At 37.2% G+C, this 23294-nt stretch overlaps 1 protein-coding gene across 4 annotated transcripts in view; it reads right to left on the bottom strand.

The window, feature by feature from the left end:
* MINDY3 (MINDY lysine 48 deubiquitinase 3) overlaps window positions 1-23294 on the bottom strand; it is a 352604-nt gene that overhangs the window by 10798 nt on the left and 318512 nt on the right. For all 4 annotated transcript variants that reach the window (XM_036226889.1, XM_036226890.1, XM_016134374.2 and 1 more), the window contains one exon: window positions 14380-14452. In XM_036226889.1, the coding sequence (XP_036082782.1) occupies window positions 14380-14452 (73 nt within the window). The remainder of the gene's footprint in view (window positions 1-14379; window positions 14453-23294) is intronic.

Genomic DNA, 23294 nt, shown 5'->3' with positions numbered 1-23294 from the left:
AAAAGTTGTTTGGCTTAGTTAGGTCATAACCAAAAGTGCCGCATCTCTCAATGTGGAACAGGCTTAATTTGGCCACGAGCAGGCAGGAACGATGACCTGGAAAGGTCTCTGTGAACGAGCCATCCTGTACGGCCGCTTGACAGAAGCACAAGGGTGGGCGGCCTTCTCTCCTTGTAGCTCCCACCCCCAGTAAGAGCAAAGTGGCTGCAAAAAGACGCAGACAGCTAGGAAAACAACGAAGGGACCTCAACACGAACGCGCTCACAAGCTTAACTATTCCAGCAATACCCACATTAAGCCACAGCGACTCTACATTTTGCATATTAGTGTATTTTAAAACTAGAGATCTTAATGTAATTTTCTCAATACTTCGAAGACTTTTAATATACCCCAAATTAAGAGAGATCTGGAAACTGCTTACCTCTTGGAAACATTTATTCTGACGTTACTTTACTCCTTAATTAATCATACCTACTAAGACAAATTCTTGATAACATTCTTGAAAAAGAAGAGAATCATTAAGTCTAAATCAGAGGAAACTTAGGTGATCTAGTATTTTGTCAGGCGATTCCTTAGTGGCGCAATGATGATAGAGACCTCAACACACACCAAAAAAATGGCAGAGGAGATCTGGGCCCAACTGGGTGACTCGCTGGCACAGCTAAGAAGCACTAAATGAAAAAGCAGAACGTGGAAGCATGGGTAGACTAAGCAGTGACTATAAAATGGACTTTTACAGGCCTGAAAGCTCTGTAGAGCTGGGGACAACGAAGGCACAGCCGTCCTGACCGTAAGCAGCTACTGTGTAAATATTTAAATTTGGTTCAAGTGGTTTGAAAACATTGGAAAAAGAAGAAAATAGCTGTAAGTTTAAAAATAAGATGTGTTTTGTGTGTGTGTGTGTGTTTTAACCTGCAAACTATAAAAAGTGCCAAGCTCCTAGAGGCTGAGAGGAGGAATACCTCAGTGCAAAGGATTCAAGATATTAAGAATCAGTTGAATTCGTCATTTTTGGGGTAAGGAAACCATTTCCTAATTGTGAAGAAGTCAGAGTTGGACTTTTAAGGAGAAAGAAATACCAGTCATGGTCTCTGTTCTGAAAGATGAGGAAATACAGGGAGAGCCCGAGGGGGAGCCTGGCAGATCTTACGGGTGATGCTAGCCGGACTGGGTCCTGCGGGAAGAAAGCAAATGTCAGGAGCTGAGAACGAGGCAAGAAAGAGCTTGTGAGGAGGGGCGGGGCAGGACCATTTTCAAACCACAGAAGGCGAGAGTCAAGTTTCTTGGGAATAGAAAAGAAAATTGAGAGCTAGTTAGGGACAATTGAATGCCATTTGTTTTCGTTAAATTAGTTATCTAATTTTTACTAAATATCGTATTACCCCTTACCTATTAAAACTTTAATAACACCTACAATTTAAGATAACTCACTGAAACAGCATGTAACTTGTGCCCCCAGGCGAAGTTAAGATACTTCGTGTTTCCGCTTTCCTTGGCCTTACTGCCTGGTATCGCCACTGGTTTGCTCAGCCAGCCCGGAGGCGACGGGCCCCGTGGCAGGGATTCCAGAAGTCCAGGGCCTACCGCAGTGCCTGCTCAGTAACATGTTACTTATAATTTATCTAACTTTGAATTTCAACAAACTAGTCTCTCTGTTCAGACACCATGATTCAACCAAAAGAGCTTTGTGAACTGAACGCATGACGTTCAGAAAGAAATGAGTAGGAGTTTATGGCCCGACAGAGCCACCTTTATTATGTGATGGAAAAACTGCAAAACCAACCACGGTGGCAGGACACAGAGACATGACGGCCGGGGCAGCATGCCCGGAGCACCGCGGGGACAGGGAAGAGACGGCATTGTTCAGAGGGAACAGAAAGGCCCGAATTAAGCAAAGGCCAATTCCGGGGAATGTCTGAGGATTGGGGTAAACAATCTACAACAAGTGAAATTATTCTTAAGGGTTAAAACAATGTAGCACCTGAACTTCAGACAAACGCTGGCTCTCAATATATTCTAGCCACTTTAAAAATAGTGTTAGTCTCTAAAGGGCTCCTTTTAAACAAAAATATATTTTCCTTGCCCAAATAGGGTTGCTTCCTGAGATGTCATTCTACAGGGGGGAGAGAGAAAAGAACAAAAACCCATTCTAGGTAACGTGAAACCTGCGGCTACCATTTCAAATGTCATCTATGTAGAATCCAGCGTCTTTGGAGATTACTGAATAAGCTCTATGCCCCATATATTTGCATTTTAATAAGATGACAACACTATGGTCACATTAGTACTTGAATAATCATGTAGAATAGACATTAAATCCATTTGACAGATGAGAAAACTGGGGTTAGGAACTTGCCTAACATCACACAGATGATGAGGACCGAAGCTGGGATGTGAATGCAGGCTAATGCCAACTGGAGTGCTTTTAGCTCTTGAGAAGTGACTTCAACTGTCACGACGTTGGTTTCCTTAAGAACAAAATAGTAATGATAATCCCTGCATATTTCTCAGGCGTAAGGTAAGGTTTTAATGAGACCATACAGGTAAAGTGCTATATAAATCATATGTTCCAAGCAAAGCCAGACATTATTTTCACACAGGACCCCACTTATAAACCAGGTTTCTGTTTCAAAAGCTCATTAAGAAGTCACCTGCCGTTTCACAGAGGCAGTGCTACGAATGGCGATCAGCCTGCACGAGACCATTTAACTGATCATGTGCCGAAAGCATGCCGCCAGCAGCGCTGTGACGGGGCCGCCTAACTCAAGGAATCACGTGGGCGGCAGCCGGGCAGGAGCGAGAGACAGGTACAGAAATGCCCGTGGGTACCACAAGTCCAATTCTCTTCAGCTTCTCTCTAGGTCAATTATTCTATACATATTCTCAAGAGAATGACAAAGGACAATCCTCGGCCTCTGCCAAATGGAAAGCATGGAAAGCGGACGTGCCCAGAAGCTTGTAAGAACTGTTAGCATATTAAGTGTTCTGAGAAAGCCTGATTTGTTTAAATCTTGAAATAAGAGGAGGCCCTATGTTTGGGGGGGGGGGGGAACTAGTAGATTAACAGATTATTTTCATAATGACTGAAAAGAAAATGAAAAGTTATTACAGTTTTAATCCTTTTTCTTAGAGTGAACTATATGCAGCTAAACCATAGCAGTGATATTCATATAAAAAAGTGGAGTTCATTTTCTCACTGGTAGGTCATATATAGAAAGAGACAGGTGTTGCCTGCTTGCTTAACTGAGTTTGGAGTTCTGCTAAGCTGTCACGCATAAAACTGTAGAGATGAAAATCATTTTTATTCAGTAATTTATTTTCCCTAGTAAAAACAAATTTACTTTCACATGTATCTAAGTTATTTCAGTATTGGTACTATAAGAAATTCTAACTTTCCTTGTAAATTGGTAAAGAAAATAAATAACAAGGCAATTACCTCTTTGATGATTACGATTTTTTTTTGCAAAAAGCAAACAAATCTATTGTGTATGACAACTGTATCCTACTTTCAGAACCTTAGTTTTAATATCTTTGCATTCCTGATAGTTTTTTTTAAATCAGCCTTCTAACATTGGCTCTTTTGAAGTTCAGGTCTCCTGTGTATGTGAACACTTCCTGTTCTGAAGGCATTTCTTTGTGCCTTTATTCAGTTATTCAGTAACAGTTATCATCTGAGGGCTTCTGGTTATTTCCTTGTATGTTTCTATTCTCAAACTCATTCGCTCATAGTTTCAATTTCAGTCCTAAAACTTTCACCAATGACACAAACTAAGGGGGATCCAAAAAGGCAGATTACAGGAAAACCATGTTTGGTTTTGCAATAGTTTCTGGTAGCTACATTGGGATAAGAGTATGTCTGACATCTTGGACAATTAATTACTTTAAATCAAAATTAAGCAACATTACAACAAACTGACTGGAAATTCTAGAAAGATGCCTAGTTTACCCATCACGGCCTCCTACGTCCTTCATCTTATAATATGCCATTCTGCAAGGATTTTACTGTATCACTGATACTGAAGTTAATATTAGAGCAGGCATTTACATATGGATGTGTAGGATCACAGTGGTATGAGACAAAAGAGGCGAGCATCTAGAATAGGGTTGAAGATGGCAGAAAAAATACAAAACATATACTTAATCCTTAAGAAGGTGTGCCACAGGAAACTGCCCAACTCCTTCTCTGAAACACTTCTTTAAAACAAAAACCCAAGCCTTCGCCACTGACTTCCTTGGTTATTCCAACAACCCCTCACCTCTAGCATCACTTCTCTTCAGTAAATACTCCAAATTATTTTTCTTGTGTTCTGTCTTTCCACTCAAGTCAAACACTCTGGCTACCCGTGTTCACAGATACATAGCACTTTCTCCTCTTGTAGCTTCCATTTGCCAATGTAATCCTTCCATCCTCAGGTCTTCATTACATCTCTAGGACTAATCTAAGTTCACTATGGTAAAACATTTCTTTGAATCTTATACCATTAAGATATTCTACTTTCATATTAACTCGTTATAGTTTAATGTCTAAAAACTGTTCTTTACAAAGTCTGACCCTTAGCTAGGATATATTCAAAACATTTAGGAATAGAATTGATTTGTTTATTTTCTATTTTTTCTACCAAAGAATTCAAAGTGGCAAAGTTAAGTTTGTCACCCTCCATGACATAGTTCAATGTGCTAATTAGTTAAACACAGCAAAGATTCAAACTACAACTGATGATTTACTTTAAGGCTAATTTCTTTCAGTGGTTAGACAGTGCAAAGAGGAAAATTGCTCCCTATCTAAAGATTTAGAATGAAATGTTACCTAGACTTTAAAAGATTTTTTTGTTTCTTAGGTTACAGAAGCAGCACAGTGAAAGCAGCAAACTCAAAGCGAACGCGCCAGTACAAAATGAGGTGGAGTGAAGGGAAGGGACATAAGGACCCACTATGTCCGAAGCTCCAAGGAGGGTGCTTTGCACATTATTCACTTAATCTTCATAATGGCAATAGGCGTGGTTACTGTCATTTCACATATTACAAAACAGATTTATAGACCTAGAGTATGGCCTAAAGTTACACTGCACAATGACCAGCGTGATTGCTGTGAGCCCAAGACGCAGGTCCCAGTTCCATGGGAGGTCTGCACACATGTGTACCCCCAAACACCAGTGCCACAGCAAGTGCACCCGTGCCCCGGGCCTCAGGCGATGTGGCAGTTCTGCATGCACCTGATCCTAGGACCCGGGCTTCGCTCCCTGCCAGCATGTCAGACTAGGAACCAAGGAGTCCCTCAGCTACGACTTCCTCCCAGGGGCACAAAGGAGAATGGGAAGATGCCAGCAGCCTTCACTCCCAAGGAACCCACAGAAGAATCCTGCAGTATGGACAATGTCAACCTCAGCCAGTGAAGCTCCTTAGTAGTCACGTCCCTATGCCATCTCAAGACCAACGACGCTGCAGCCCACCCAGCTGACACTCCTGCAACGACCTCCACAAGGAAAAGTCTTTCCCTACCGAAGCCAGGCCAAAGAAGGTTAAAAGTCAACTGCAACCTCGAGTGTTCAGAAATCAGTGCAAATTCACCAGAACCATCAAAAATGTAAGAGAACACAATAACCAAAAGATTCTCCCCTACCAAATGCAGATTTGTGTTATCTAAAAAAAATTCAAAATGATTATTTTAAGAATGTTTAGTGAGATTCAAGATGGACAACTCAATAACCATAAAAATACATAGTAACAAAATGAAAAGTTTAACAAAGAAATAATAATGAACTAAATATTCTGGTGCTTGAGAATATAATGAATAAATAAAAAATCCAATAGGTAGCTTCAACAGCAGGCTCCATCAGGCAGAAGAAAGAATTTGTGAGCTTGAAGACCTATCTGGATATGCTGAGTCAGAGGAGAATAAAGAAATTAGAATGAAGAAGAGTAAAGAAAGCCTAAATGAATGGTAGGGCACCATAGGAAAAAAACCAAACAAACACATATCCACCTTATGAGAGTCTCAGAAGGAGAAGACAGGGAAAATGGGGTAGAACACTTCATTTAAAGCAATTGTGGTTGAAAATTTCCCATATCTGGGGAAAGAGGTGGTCATCCAGGTACATAAAATGCGAAAATCCCCAAAGAGATTTAAGTAAGAGATCTTCACCAAGACGTTATAATCAAGCTCTCAAAAATCAAAGAGAGAACTTCATAAGCAGAAAACTATTCATCACATGCAAGGGGATCTTGATAAGGCTGCAAGCAGACTTATCAGCAGAAACCTTACAGACCAGGAGAGATTGAGATGATATACACAAAGTGCTGAAAACAGGAACTGTCAACCAAAAAGACTCTGCCCAGGTAAGCTGTTATTTAGAAACAAAGGCAACGTAAAGATTTTCTTAAACAATTTTTTGAGATTCATCAACACGAGACCTGCTCTATAGGAAATACAAAGTAATTTCAGAAGCTGAAAGAAAAGGACACTAATCAGTAACATGAAAACATGAAAGTATAAAATTCACTGGTAAAGTTGAGTATACAGTTAAATTCAAAATCTCCTTTTCAGATGTAAAGTTAGTTTATGTCAAGGAACTAAAAAGAAAAGAACAAATGAAGGCCCAAAGTAGAAAAAGGAAGAAAAATAACAAAAATCAGAACAGAAATAAATGAAATAGAGACCAAATAGATAATAGAAAAAAAAACAATGAAACTAAGAGCTGTTTTTCTGAAAAGATAAACTGACAAACCTTTAGCTAGACTCACAAAGAAAAAGGACTCAAAATCAGAAATGAGACATTCAAAGCGATAGCACAGAAACATAAAGGATAAAACGAGTGCTGTGAACATGCCAATAAAATTGGCAAACTCGAAAAAGAGATAAGTTCCTAGAAACATACAAATTACCAAAACAATCATCAAGAAATAGAAAATCAGCAGTCTGATTGCTAGTAAAGACATTGGATTAGTTGTCAAATACTTGCCTACCAACAAATATCCAGGAACATATGGCTGCCCTGGTATATTCTATCAAACGTTTAAAGAATACCACCAATCCTTCTCAAATTCTTCCAAAAAATAGATGAGAGAGCACTTTCAAACTCATTTTACGAGGCCAGCATTACTCTGATACTAAAACCAGATAAAGACATCACGAGGAAAAAATTATAGACCAATACCCTGATGAACACAGATGCAAAAAACCTCAGCAAAATATTAAACCAAATTCAACAATACATTAAAAAAAAAAAAACCTGTGATCAAGTGGGATTTATTCCGAGCTCCAAGAATGATTCAAAATTCATAATTTTGATATACAACATTAACAGAATGAAGGATTAAAAAAAAAAATCACATGATCATTTTACTAGATGCAGAAAATGAATCTGACAGAATTGAACATCTATTTATGATATAAACTCTCAACGAAGTGGGAATAGAGGTAATGTGCCTCAACATAACAAAGGCCGTATATAACAAATCCACGGCTAATATCACATACTCTGGTGAAAAGCTAAAAGCTTTTCAAAACTCTAAGATTACGAGTAAGACAAGAATACTCGCCCTTGCCACTTTCATTCAACACAGTATTGGCAGTCCTAGCCACAACGGTGAGGGGGGCAGGAGCAATACAAGGCATCCAAATCAGAAAGTAAAAAGTAAAACTGTCACTATTTATAAGACATGATTTTATACATAGAAAACCCTTAAGACTCCACTAAAAACAAACCTGTTAGAACTAAAAAATTCAAAAGTTACAGAATACAAGATCAATGTACAAGTATCTGTTGAACTTCTATACATTGATAATAAACTATCGAAGAGAGAATTAAAAAAAATCTATAATTGCATAAGAAAAGAATAAAATATATAGGAGGTAAAATTAACTAAGGAGGTAAAAGGCTTGTATATTGAAAACTATAAGAGATTAATAGAATAAGGAAAACATAAATAAATGGAAAGATGTTCCATGCTCTTGGATGTAAGAATTAATAGTTAAAATATTCATACTATCCAAAGAGATCTATAGATTCACTGCAATCCTTATCAAAAAGCCAAGGTCATTTTTCACAGAAATAAACAATCTTAACATTTGCATGGTACCACAACAGACCCCAAAAAGCCAAAGTCATCTTAAGGAGAACAAAGCTGGAAGTATAATGTTCCCTAATTTCAGAGTATATCACAAAGCTATAGTAAGCAAAAGAGTGTGGTGCTGGCATAAACAAAGACGCATAGATCAATGGAACAGACTGGAGAAGGCAGACGTAAACCAATGCAAATACGGTCAATTAATTTATGACAAAGGAGCCAAGATATACGACAGGGATAGGACAGACTCTTCAATAAATGGTGTTGGGAATGAAACTGGATCACTATCTTACACCATAGACAAACTTATCTCAAAACAGATTAAAGATTTGAATTTAAGACTGGAGACTCTTAAATTCCTTGAAAGACATAGGGCTATATGCTCCTTGGCATAGGTCTTGACGATGATGTTTTTGGATCTGATACCCAAAGCAAAGGCAACGAAAGCAGAAATAAACAAGTAGGACAACATCGAACTGAAACAAGGTTTCCATACAGAAATGGAAGCCATAAACAAAATGAAAAGGCAGCCTACTGAATGGGAGAAAGACTTGCAAATCGTATATAGGACAAGGGGGTAATCTACAAAATATAGAAAGAACTCATACAATTCAAGAGCAAAAAACTTCTACATAATCCAATGAAAAAATTGGTGGAGGATCTGATAGACACATTTGCCAAAGAATATGGATAGCAAACAGCTATGTGGAAAGTGTTCAACATCACTAATTATCGGGGAAATGCGGATCAAGACGACAATGTGGTATCACCTCACACCTGTTGGAGTGGGTATCATCAAAAAGACAAGAAACAAGTGTTGGTGAGGATGTGGAGAAGGGAACCCTGCACTGTTGATGGAAACGTAAACTGCCGCAGCCACCACAGAAAACAGCATGGAGTCTCCTTAAAAAATTAAAAATAGATCCAGCAACTCCACTTCTGAGTATTTATGTGAAGAAAACAAAAATACTATTTCACCAAGATATATGCACTCCCATGTTCACTGAAGTATCATTTATAATAGCCAAGTTATCAAAACAAAGTATCCATCAGTGGATGAGTGAATTAAGAAAATGTGGTATAAACACACACCAGAATGCTATTCAGCCATAAAAGAGGAGCAGGCCCTGCCATTTGTGACAATGGGGATGGATCCAGAGGGCATTTTGCTAAGAGAAATAAGTCAAAGAAAGACAAATACTGTATCATCTCACTTACACGTGGAGTCTGATAACAAAGTGATTGTTGCCAGGGGCAAGGGGTGGAGGGTAGGCAGAATAGGTGAAGGGGTCAAGAGGTACAACCTTCCAGTTATAATATACGTCAAGGTGATATAATGTACAGCGTGGTGACCATAGTTAATAATACTGTATTGTATATCTGAAAGTTGCTAAGGGACTAGATCTTAAAAGTTCTCATCGCAAGAAGAAAAAAATTTTGCAACTATGTATGGCAATGAATGTTAACCAGACTTACTAGGGAGGTCATTTCACAACGTATGCAAATACAGAATCATTATGTTGTACACCTGAAACTAATATATATTAATTATACCTCAATTAAAACAAAAACAAATATCCTGTAATGGCGGTATGTAAATTACTTTAAACTCTAGCATAGAGGTTAAGAGACAAAAGTGTTAAAAATAACTATAGTTACAATATTATGTTAATGGCACACAATTATAAAGAGATGTATATTGGGATATCAAAATAAGTTATGGGGGAATGGAAATGGGTAGAACTTTCTTATATCAGCTTAAAGTAGACAATTATGAGATGTATAATGGAAGCCATAAGATTACCCAGAGCCAAAACCTATAACATATACACAAGTGATAAAAAAAAAAAATCAAAGCACAGTACTACTAAAAATCAAGTCACAAAGACACAGAATAAAGGAACTACAGAACTACAAATCAATCACAAAGCAATGAATGAAATGGCAACAGTAAGTCCTTACCTATAAATAATTAAATATGAATGGTTTAAGTTCTCCAATTAAAAGACAGTGTGGCTGAATAGATAAAAATACAAAACCCCTCTGTATACCACCTAAAAAAAGACTGACTCAAGTTTTAAGGACATTCACAGGCTGAAAGTGAAATGAACAAAAAGGATATTTCATGCGAATGGAAACCAAGAGTGCAGGAGTAGCTTTGTTACATACAACAGACTTTAAGTCAAAAGCTGTAACAAAAGAGAGACAATGCCATATAATGATAAAGGTATCAATTCTTCAGGAGCACATAACAACCATAAACATATGTGCCATGTGTCAGAGCATCTAAATATAGTAAACAATTATTACTGATCTGAAAGGAGAAAGAGATAGCACTGTAATAATACTAACGGAATTCGATATCCCATTTTCAACAATGAATAAATCATCCGGACAGAAAATCAATGAGGAAATAATGTACCTGAATGATAATTTAAATCAGATGGACCCGACAAATGTATACAGACCATTTCATCCAACAGCAGGAGTATACATATTCTTTTCAAGTACACATGAAACATTCTTCAGGTTTGATCATGATAGGTCACAAAATATGACTTAGCATACCAAGGATCTTTTCTGACTGCAATTGTATAAAACTAGAAATCAACAACAGAAGGAAAGCTGGAAAATTCACAAGTATATGGAGATAAAGCAACATGCTCCTGAGTAACCAATGGGTCAAAAATTATTCAAAAAGAAAATAAATACCTTAAAACAAACTAAAATAGAAACACAGCATATCAAAACCTACTAGATGCGTCAAAAGCAGTTCTGAGATGGAAGTTTGTAACAATAAATGACTATATTAGGAAACAAGAAAGATCTCAAGTAAACAACCACACATACCTCAGAGAACTAGACAATAAACAAAGCCCCAAGTTAGAAGGACCTTAAAGATCAGAACAGAAACTAATGAGAGACCGGAAAAACAATAGAAAAGATCAAAGAAATGAAGAGCTGGTTTTTCAAAAATATTTTTCAAAATGACAAACCTTTAGCTAAACTCACCGAGAAGAGAGGACTGAAATAAAAATGAAAAATTATCATGAAAGATGAGACATTACAACTGATAGTTCACAAACAGAAAGGTCCATGAGCAACTACTATAAACAATTATATACCAGTACTTTAGACAATCTGGAATGGATAAATTCTTACAAATATACCACCTACCAAGACTGAATCGTGAATAGAAAATCTAAACAGACTACTAGTAAAAAAAAGCTGAATTGGTAATCAACAATCTCCCAATTCAGAAAACCCCAGGGCCAGGTGGTTTCTCTGGTGAAGTCTGTCAAACATTTAAAGAATTTATAGCAATCCTTCTCATACTCTTTCAAAAAAATTGAAGAACACTTTCAAACTCATTTTATGAGGCCAGCATTACCTAAATACCAAACAGAGATATGGATATTTTGAGAAAATTACAGATCAATATCCCTGAATATAGATGCCAAATTCCTAAATATCGGCAAACCAAATTCAACAGCACATTCAAAAAATTATATTCCATAATCAAGTGGAATTTATTCCAGGGATTCAAGGGTGGTTTAACAAATGCCAATCAATGTGATATGTCATATTAATAAAAGAAAAAAAATCTTACAATCATCTCATGCAGAGAAAATATCTGACAAAATACAAAACCCTTTCATGATAAAAATGCTCAAAAATTTTGGTATAGTAATACTATTCCTCAGCATAATAGACGCCATATATTATAGACCGATAGCTGACATTATACTCAATAGGGAAAAGTTAAAATCCTTTCTTTTAACGAGACAGAGAGTCCCACTCTCACTATTTCTATTTGACATGGCATTGGCAGTCCTAAACACAGCAATTAGGCAGGATAAAAATAAAAGGCATCCAAACTGGAAAGGAAGAAGTAAAATTATCTCTGTAGTTGACACAATCTTATATTAAAGCTCCAATGACTCCACTAAAAAACTGCAGAATAAATGATTTTGGTAAATTTGCAGGATATAAAATCCACATACATATATCAGTCACATTTCTATACACTAAAAAAAAAACCATCTCAAAGAAAGTAATCTCATTTACAATAGCATGGAAAACAATGAAATACTTACGAATAAATTTAACCAAAGATGTGTAAGACCTATATATTGAAAATTGTAAGATGCTGATGGAGACACAAATAAATGGAAAGATACTCCGTGTTCTTGGATTGGAATACTTACTGTGAAAGCATACTTATCATCCAAAGCAATCTACAGATTCAGTGCAACCCCTATCAAAATCCCATGGGATTTTTCACAGAAATAGAAAAAAAAGATCCTAAAATTTGTCTGGAACCACAAAAGACCCTGCATGGCTAAAGCAATCCTGAGAAAGAACAAAACGGGAGGCGCCTTCCTGCCTGGGTTCAAGCTATATTACAAAGCTACAGTAATCAAATACGCTACCCGCCATAAAACACAGACACACAGACCAGGGTAAAAGATTGGAGAGCCCATATCGGCCCACACGTGTACGGTCAACTCATTTTTGAAATGGGGCCAAGAACACACAATGGGGAAAAGACAGACTCTTCGATAGACTGGAAAAACTGGATAACCACATTCAAGAGAATGAAACTGGATTCCTATCTTATACTATTCACAAACATTAAATGAATCAAAGACTTAAATATAAGACCTGAAACTATAAAACTCCTAGAAGATAACGCTCAGGAAAAGGTACCTGTCATCAGTCTTGGCAACGATTTCTTGGACAAGACACCGAAAGCACAAGCAACAGAAACTAAAATAAGTTGAACTACTAAAGAGCCTCTGCACAGCAAAAGAAATAATAAATTGAAAAGGCAACCTCAAGGATGGGAGAAAATATTCACAAATGGTGTATCTGATAAGGGGCTGATATCTAACTTATAAAGAATTCATAGAAATCAACAGCAAAAAGGCAAATAACTCAGTTAAAAAATGGGCAATGAACCTGAAAAGACATTTTTCTGAAGACAGACAGATGGCCTATAGCTATATGAAAAGATGCTCAATATCACTAGTCTTCAGAAAAATGAAAATCAAAATCACGGTGAGGTATCACTTCACACCTGGCAGGATGGCTTTTATTAAAAAGATGAGATAAATGTTAGTGAGGATGTAGGGAAATGGGAACCCTTATACACTATTGGTGAGGATGTAAAGTGGTATGCCGATGACAGAAAACAGTATGGAGGTTCCTCAGAAAACTGAAACTTGAACTACCATATGGTCCACTCCTAGGTACATATCTAAAGAACTTGAAATCAGTGCACACCCATCGTCACTGCAGCATTATTCATGATAAGCACGATATGAAAACAACCTAAGTGTCCATCAATGGATAAATGGATAAAGAAAGAAATGAACAAGTGTATGTGTGTATGAATGAATATCCGTATAGACATACATATACACATCCCCAATTACACACGATGGAATATTATTCAGTCATGAGAAATAAAGATACGAATGGGATTTGAGGGCATTATGATAATTGAAAGAAGTCAAGCAGAGAGAGAGGGCAAACACTGTCCAGTGCCACTTACATGTAGAATCTGTAACAGCAGGGTTGTAAAAACAGTACAATGGTGGTGGCCAGGGCCCGAGGGATGGGCCAGCTGGGGACATGGTGCCTAATGGTACAAACTCACAGCTAATCAAGGAATGTGTCCTGGGGATCTAATGTACAGCACAGTGATCACGGTCTGCGACACCGAATTATAAACTTCAAAGATACTGAGGTTACATCTTAATTTTTCTCACTATAAAAAAGAAATGTTAATTACGTGATGTGATAGGGGTTTTGTCTAACACTACTGTAGGAATGACTGCAGTATACAGATATGTAAAAGCAAGATGCTGTATGCGTTCAACTTATAGAATGTTATATGTCAATTATATTTCAATTTAAAAATATTCTAGAAGAGTTGCTTAATTAATTAACAAAGAATGAAAAAAGAAGGAAATGACTTACCTTTCCAACGGCTTATTTGGGAGCTGGTATTTTTCCCTGTTTAACACCGACTACCAGAAGTCAAGATTCAGGCTACCATACATCAGTACCCCCAGAAAACACGAAAACCTTACGCCATGTCAGAACCTGATGAGCACTTAAATGTCCTATTTGATTTGTTTCTGTTTTCACCATTTTGCATTTAAAATGTTTAAGAAATGCAGTGTATGTTTTTTATTCTATAATCCAATAACTCTTATGAATAAAACTCCGGTAAGTATTGACATATTTCAAATATATAAAGATGTAAAACAGAGTCAATGTTAATAAAATAATAAAATCTCTTACCTTCTGGATCGTAAGTTTGAAAAACTCTCCTGGCTTGTTCTGAAGGAGCTTCAGGGGCAACTAATGCCATATCCTGAAAAGATAAAAAGCATGCTCTCAGACAGCTGTAATATGACTTAGAAACAAACAAAATGAATAACTAGGCTAGGGTGAAGAAATGGCGACATTTGGAGACTAAGTTATGTTTATATCATAAGTGTGTTACTAAATGAGTCACGAAAACTCTCTGGGCCTTAAAAAACGAGAATACTACAACCATAGAGAACTGTTGTGAGACCGACACGTGAAGCTTTATATAAAAACACTTGAAAAGTCTAATATATAATATAAAAATGCAATCTGCAAAAATTAATGATTTATACATTGCCTTATTGTCTAATCAAGAAAAAATGTAACATAAATTAACTTAAAATACACTCTAAGTTTTCACATATTTAAAAATCAGATCCAGAGCTATATGATAGCATATAATTACATTGCAATGCATTTGAAATTTATTACTTTAGTGAGCATGTTACAGCAAACCTAGCCACAGATCACCAATCAAGCTCTGCATGCCTAGAGTTTTCATTTTTCTTAACTCCAAGGAAATCCCCCGAAGGCAGAATTATTTCTTTTTCCCATAAAACTAATTCTCTATTAGGACTCATTACATTACACAGTAATCAGTATTACAATTTATTAAAGAGAAACATAAAGTTCAGCTCATCTTGGATTCTTCACAAACCTTTACTCCACACATTTAAGCTGCTAGATTCTGCCTGCCTGACGTGCGCCGAGGCTCCAGTGGTGGTACGCTACTGGACTAAGCCCTTGTCTGTCACTGTGTTCATTCAGACCCCATCAGAGAACAAGTTTCCAAGGGTCCCCTTTTACCATTCTGCATCTTTTTAAAGAACTTGTGGGTTATAAGTGTTAAATACAATTTAAAATGCTGTTCTTCTGTGAAAACACATTTTCGTAAGAAATGTACTAATTAACTTTTGTCCTGATCACCCCACCCTTACCTCAAAGATGGAGGAATGGAGTGTAAGACTCCATTAGAGTAGCTCTCACCCAGCCGTGAGGCTAGGTGCCTGAACACCTTAGCAGTATGTTCGGTTTCTGTGGGAATGTACACTGAACGGGAAGCAAAACACGGCAACGTATGCCAGTCCTTACACATTTTTTATGTATTAAAAGATAAAATTTAAAAAAATCTCATATTCTATAATAGTAAAATTCGGTCATGTGTAATTCTTTCCCATTTACCATCCCTGGAAAGCCACTTTTATGGTTTCCTTTTCCTGCATATTCAGTATTACATTGCAGATAATATTCATGTCAAATGATATGTTAATGTCCATGTCTTTCTGATATTATAACCTAGTCCTCCATTGCTGGGTACTTGGGATGTATCTAATTTTCTGCTATTATAGACGATGCTGCGTCAAATAAACCTGAACAAGTCATTTCACACATGTGCCGCTGCCTCTGTGGGATGGAGCGCCACAGCAGGAGTGCTGGGTCAGAGGACGCGCGCCTTTGTCATTTTGGTAGGTATCGCCAGATTTTTGGGCTTTTTAAACAATGTTTCTTAAAACTCTTTCCTTTTTCTAGTATATCCGCTTTACAGCCTAAGCGCTATAATTAACTCTGTATCAAAGCTAGGATTACAGTGTCAGCCCTCATAGTTAGGGAGCAATACTAACATTGGGGCTGTTATTCTTCTTGAGCTTCTTTCATCACTCCCAAACCTTCATTGCAAAAATTTCTACATTTATTCCACTATAAGCTTTAGATTTCTTAACTATTTCCAACCCTACTTCTTTCTGTCTCCCATTTCTCCCTTTAGAATGGCTGTGAGACTTATGTGCAGAACGCGGTGAGTGACGTTCCAGCTGCGAGGGCGCACAGCTGTGCCCGAGGCTCCGGGCGAGGGGGAAGTCACGGCGCCCAGAGATGAGGTACAGCCACTCGCCCCACTCACTTCAGACTGTCTTCGATACCACTAAGTGATAAGGAAAAGTCTGAAATGCGTTTTAAACATTCCTTTGATTTTTCTAAATATTACTTAACAATATGATCTAAATAGAGGGGAAGGGAATATTGTTTTTCTTGACCAATAAAACAAAAAGAAGCTTTTTTGGGGGGAAGAGAATATAACCGAAGCATTACTTTAATATTCCTATAAACCGAAGTTTCGGGAAATTATTAATGTTTATAAAGTGAGGGAACAAGGACGACTCCAGTTTTAGCCACAGAAAAAGGTTTTCATCAAGTTCTCTGACATTAAAGATGTCAGAAAACGCAGGAGCAAAAAAAGAATGCAAAGCCAACTACCTGATGCCTTGCCTCAGAGTTCCGACTGCTATGAATAAAAACATATGCTAATGTAGAAAGGAATTAAAGTAGAATAATGAAAAGTTCACTGCATAGCTCTTGCTTCTAGTTATGAATATGTAAAAAACTTAGGCTTTAGAAAACATGCTATTATTCTTCTTTGAATAGGCTGTATACACTGGCCTGATGCTTGAAATGTGGACAAAATTCTGGTTTAACACATGCTCATTTAGAGCAGAGGTTGGCAAATATTCTTCTGTAATGGGTGGCTTGATTTAGCCTGTGGCCCATGGTTTGCTGATCCGCGATTTAGAAATTATACTATTTTTGCTCTCACACTTATTAAACATGCATTCTTTTTGAAACGTCTTAATCACCTTGAAAGGCTTTACAAGAAGATATTTTGGCTTTCATCAGAAAGAGACAATTCTAGCTGGAAGGAATGGAAAGAGCATGGAGATGTGAATCAGCATAGCATGGGGGTGGGGGGGTGGGGTGTGTGTGTGTGTGTGTGTGTGTGTGTAAGGGAGAGACGGGGTGAGAGGGGGAAAAGGGAGGGGGGAGAGGGGGAGAGAGAAGAAGAAAGAAGGAGAGAGAGAATGAGTTGAAGAGGACTGTGAGAGAAAAGGAGTAGTTAGAAAGAAAAGTCAGCCTTGATAGAAGAACAAATTTGACTTTGAACATTCAGAGTTTGGATGTGACGGTTAAACATCCAAGTAGAGCACGTGGTGTCATCGTAATGCTTGGCACACTGCGAATGCTTGCTGTTTGCCACTCGTAAACGTCTTAGAGGCTAGCAGAAAGAGGATTTGAGCACAAGAGGGGATCAGGGCTGAAGAACCTATCAAATAAGATACTGGAACAGATGAAAGCAAATTACTTCAAAGACGTCAGAGTAGAGTATTGCCAAAAAGGAATTTAGAAAATGTATTAGTCAAAGTTTAGAAGTGTGAAACAAGTATCTCAAAACCCTGCGTATGAGGAAATAACAAAAAACTCATACGTGAACTATCTAAACAGAAATTCCTTCTTTCCTCCTAAAATACAACCCAGTGGTATTGGTCAGGTTCCACAGCATAAAACCATCAACTATAACTGCCATTACTAACAAAGCAAATTGTGTTTTCAATGATTTTTAAAAAGTTTTGTTTTGCTCCTTTGGTCTCAGTGATATACTAATAGCTAATTTGCTAAACTCCTTAGGAATTAACTGTTCTTAATCATACCGGTCATTTTAAGATGGGTTTATACTAGAGGGGGAAAGAGAGAAAAGAAAGTACAGCATTAAGAAAAAAGATGAGAGTAAATTCTAATGAAAACATTCCAGAAGTTTTCACCCACAAATCAGAAGCAGTATGGTCCTCTAAAGTGATTATTGGCTTGCTTATTTTGAATGTTAGAATGCTTTTTAGATTATTGTAGAAAATGATCTCTTAAAGTCTAAATTTATATAACATTTCAATGTTTATAGATGAAATCAAGAAAAGCTACAAAACCATCTTCTATTTCCACTGAAAGAGTTTTGTGCTGAAATCCCTTTCACTTTCCAGTTTGCTTTAAAATGACAAATTCCAACACTTTTACCAATTTATTGAACTTAAAAAGTTCTGAGCAAAGTTCCTGGCTTAAAGATCTGTAGCAGAATAATCCATGTTGCAAATATGGTAATAAATTAATATCAAATGTATGCCATATTTGCATAGTAATATTGAACAATAACTATAGAATTCCTTTCAATTGAGAGACTCCTTTGCAATTTTAAGACAAAATATTTTAGTGAGATATACAATTGCTGTATTTTTTACTCATTGCACATAAAGGAAATTATTATAAAGGATAAACTATAAATAACTGTATAAGTATAAAAAACAACATGAAAAAGATAATTCTAACCCTAAGATTTATCATTTCTAAGATTTAATATAGAAAGAGCTTTTAGAGTATTTAATATATTTTCTCCATATAACTATCCACACACCTGAAATGTTTTGAATATTGTTAAGCTGACTGAGAGAGAAAAATCTAGTCGGTACCTTTAAATAATCTAATCGAAGGAACAAACGATGTGCGACTACATACTTACTGCCATTAATATTAAAATTATCTTAAGAAAATTACCTTCTAAAAGTTATACGTACATTAACCCCCGCACCCTAAAAAAAAACCCTGCTGAGTTATTAATAAAGATTCCAATCATGTAATTCCAAGTTATCTAAGTCAGCAAGGATATCTGCAAGCACTTTTTTCACTCCTAATTGTAGTACTTAGAAGAAAATTTCAATGTGTATTACACCTGACACCCTTTTAGATTCACCCACTGGAAAAGATCCTAAATGTTAAGAGTCAAATATTTAATATTGTTTTAGTTAGCTATTTCAGCTATGATTTATGATCAAAACTATTTTTACTCTAAAAGTAGTTCTCTACATTATTCAAATATAACCAGAAGCTTTTATCAGAGGAATGTGAGAGCAAACAATTTCTATTTCTATTCAGCCAATTTCTGGTCAACAGGGATTGCTACACATTATAGCCTTTAAAATTATCTCGCCTCGCCCAACTTTTCTTAATTGTTAACGTGCTACAGAAGAGAAGGGGGAAAAATAAAACCAAGCTGTTATGGGATTATCTAATAACCTGTAGTCATGAAACAAATATCTCTTTTACATGGGGCTCCGTCTGCACTATCAGTATAATTAGTCACCTTTTAAAATGTTGTAATAGTAGCTATCCTTCTAAACACCTACTGAAATATAATGAAGGCCAGTGTTCAGTTTGTTGGGTAGGTATAAGTTCTTTGTTACTGAAAAGGTCTTTAAAGTTTATCCATTATACTTTTCATCACTATCAAGAGCAATCTGCTGTCATGAGTAATCAAAGAACTTGAGAGCGAGCCTTATGTAACTTAAGGAACAATCACACACATATAAATCACATCTTAGCTTGTAGACATTTTATAGTGCTATTAAGAGCCCTTCCAAAAAAATAAAGTTAACTGGTATGTAACTTACCTTTAAGCTTTAAGTAAAATTTCACTTTGACATTACTTTATGTTTCATATTGACTCTTCATTCACTAACTATGCTTATGAAAATAATTTGGGAACCACTATGAAACGAATTTTAAATCAATTACCAAATGTCCTCAAGTACTTAAGTATCAATGTCAGACACAGAATTCATTTCATACCATCAATTCAAAGTAGGAAGGGCAGTGGTCTTTTTTTAACGCTTCATTATTTCTTAAACAATATGCAAAAGTCCCAGGCTCTCTCCACAACAGAACCCTGCTATGTGGCACTGATCTGTGTTGTATCAACAGAGAAGTCAGGGTAGGAAACATAAAGCCCTTCTAGGTTCTTCTTCCATAAAAACATAAACTCTAACTGTACAACTGGAAATAAGGAACAGAAGGAAAAGTCTCCAACAAAATGATTTACGATTTCGTCATGACAATTATTAATAGATGGAGTTCTTTTTCTCCCTGTTACCATAACCGTACCACTCACTCTAACAATTCTTCCAGCCTTTCTCACCTGGTTTGTGCCAGGGAATTCGCCCCCACGGCCTAAGGTGCCCTCTCTGTGTAACGACTCTCCTGTGTTTCTAGAATCACTGTGTCCTTTCGTTTGTGACAAACTGGACAGAGAAAAGCTGTTAGCCTTTTAACTACTGTATTTCTTTAAGAAAACAACTTACATAAGCCATTACTCTCTAGGCACATGAGTACCTACATAATTCAAGAAAAAGAATTATTTGACTTTTTTTAAATGGCAGATTATATAATCACCTGTGTAAAAACCAATCTGGCAGTCAAAAAGTTCCTCCTTATTTCCAATAAAGATTCTTTATATCATTTAAACTGCTACCTCACCTGGACGCAAAGTAAGCCATGGTGGTAAATAGTATTATTTACCCCAATTCCCTGCACCTCCCTTCTAAGAGGATTCTGTATCACTGCTGGTTGCTATGGGAACGAAGTACCTTCCTGTGGGAGGGTCTACTTCCGAGGCCACCGATGTCACGTTTGGCTACATAACTTCCTTCGGCCAGAAGAAATCTAAGCTCTTGGAAGAACCTTTAAATGCCATCATGGTTTCGCCAGGTGTGTTCTCTCTTCCCTGTGCCAGGAGATCAGGACATGCCTGACAGAGGCTGCTCTTCCAGTCCAGATCGTAGAATGAAGAGGGCACGTGGTGCACACCTGCAGCCACGTGTAAACCGAGAGAAATAAGCTTTGGTGTGTATGTGTGTGTGCGTGCGCGCGTGTGAAGATGGGCTATGTACGGTGGGCACAGTGTGCCCCAGCACAGGCGTGAAAAAGCTGCGCTGTTTGCAGAGAATTAAATATGAAAAAACTGACGCACCGTCATTATATGTAGGCAAATCTAAACAATTTCACTGGTCAAATATCCCTCCTACCTGGGGCGGACTGCTCTCATTGACCCCCTCTTGAATATCACTGTATAAAACGCTACAGTTTTAGGGTCGTTTGTTACTTCGGGAAGCTGGCCAAAGGAAATAAATCAAATATTCTGGTGGGAGTTTTATTTTGCTTGTGTCTTATACTTACTCTTCCTATTCCTGCCTGGCCTACCCTGTCCTCTCCTTTCTTCTCTTACTGACACCGATTTAACAATAGAAGCTGCAATGTCCACATACATGGACTCCACATGTTTCGTATGAGAATGAACGCCTGAAAGGCCTGCTGAACGTGCAGTCCACAGGATATCCAGTCATTTCAGTTTGGTAGGGCTGGACTGGTAGGAATGGAAAGTGAGCGCCACCCCTGCCTCTATCCAACCTCTCCGCCTCAAATCCGACCTCCTTTTCCACTATATTAAACAAAGTTTGACACTGAAAAATACTCGAATTTGAGTATTGTGAGTCACAGCACTCAAATTTCTAATGTTCTTAAATCTTATCACAACTTTACAGAGGAGTTCTTACTGTTCCTTAAGAAGGTTTTCTACTTCCACGAAGATGCTCTGCATGCATGCCTTGGACATCCGCAGCTAGCCTTCACACAGTACAGGGGAGATGGTTCGGGGGCCTACATGGTTATTCCACCTGGTCCTGTTTCTGATCCCAACCTGTGCTTCCGCCTTAATTTCTAGCACGACTAGTATGGTTCAGCCATGCTGAACCAATTACTAGTATCCACATATAGTACAGACGTTCACATCCTATCTCTCTCGTATTTCTGTTTCGTCTCTTTCCTAAGCCTAGAACAAGCCCTCATATTTCATTTAAGTCTTAAACCTCTCATGTCCTTCAATTCGAGAATCATCTCCTTTGCATCCGCCTCTCCCCTCTTCCACTATCTATTGCACTCTAGCATAGTGATTTCTTTTTTTTTTTTTTTCCTAAGGGACAGAAGTAGTTAAACGCTCAGGAGTCAGAAGATTTGAGTTTGAATTTAGGCTTTAGTACTCACTAGTATTTAGCTTTGGAGATACTATTTTTCGCTGGTGCCAGACTACAAAATGTAGCTGAAAACGGAACTCACCTCACGGGGTTGCTTTGAGGATTAAATGTGGAATGAATGTACAATGCTCAGCATAGTGCCTGTCACACAGAAAGCACTAAGAAAATGTAAAAAGACTATGGCAATGTATTTTTAATCTTTGCATTTCAACAGTACTTATCACAATGCCTAATGTTCACAATACTAAGTACTGTGGACAGATAAATCAGGTAGCGCCACTGATCACAAGGGCATAGGATAAAATAAAAATAAACAAAATCGTAAAGTCTTAACATTATCATACATTAAATATATTATGTAAGAGGCTTGCCCTATTCTTCTATGAACTATATTTGTTACAATTATTTTTATCAATTATGGATGGACGGCTGGAAGTGTGAACTTATCGATATTGATTCTAATTAGAACACAAAATTTACTCATGAGAGAACAAATACCTTTAGGCCCTCCATCAACAATATTTTATCTTGTTTAGATAATTATTTGGGTTCTACTGCAACAAAAAATTATAAGAAACAAACTCAATGGGAGAGAGGGACGACTTTCAGTAAGCAGGTCGATATTGCTAACACCACTGAGAAAAATAAGCGAAAGAAGAAAATTCAGAAAAATTATAAAAACCAGACACAGAAACAGCTACATGAGGGCATTCTGAGTAGGAGGAAAGAGTACACAGGAACAACTAACTTTCACTGAGTTTAGGAAGGCAAGAGTATTTATAATACATTTTGAAATAATTCAAAATAAAAAAAGTATAAGATTATCATGATAGAAATCACTGGCATTATCCTAGACAGCTGATGATGGTTAGCCCAAAGTATACTATGCTGTTAGGAAATAATTTGTGGTTAAAAACCCACAGGTTTTTAATAATTCAAATAACTGAACATTGTTAGTCTGTATAGACTTCTGCCCAAACTTTCCAAGTAGTTTAAGAAACGAAAAATTAACTTCAGCATCTGCCGTTTGAAGTTGCTCGTCTTACGTTAGAAGACAAGTGTTAAAAGTCATGTGACGAACTTATGACTTAAGTAGGCTATAACAACAAGTACTTTAGCTTCTTAAATTCATTTCCTTTCTGCCATTGATAAGGCATAACATTTAAA

Source organism: Rousettus aegyptiacus, unplaced genomic scaffold (genome assembly GCF_014176215.1).
Source record: "Rousettus aegyptiacus isolate mRouAeg1 unplaced genomic scaffold, mRouAeg1.p scaffold_m13_p_10, whole genome shotgun sequence".
Classification (NCBI taxonomy): Eukaryota; Metazoa; Chordata; class Mammalia; order Chiroptera; family Pteropodidae; genus Rousettus; species Rousettus aegyptiacus.
The sequence above is the reverse complement of the archived record's forward strand: the minus strand, read 5'-3'. Positions and strand labels throughout refer to the sequence as shown.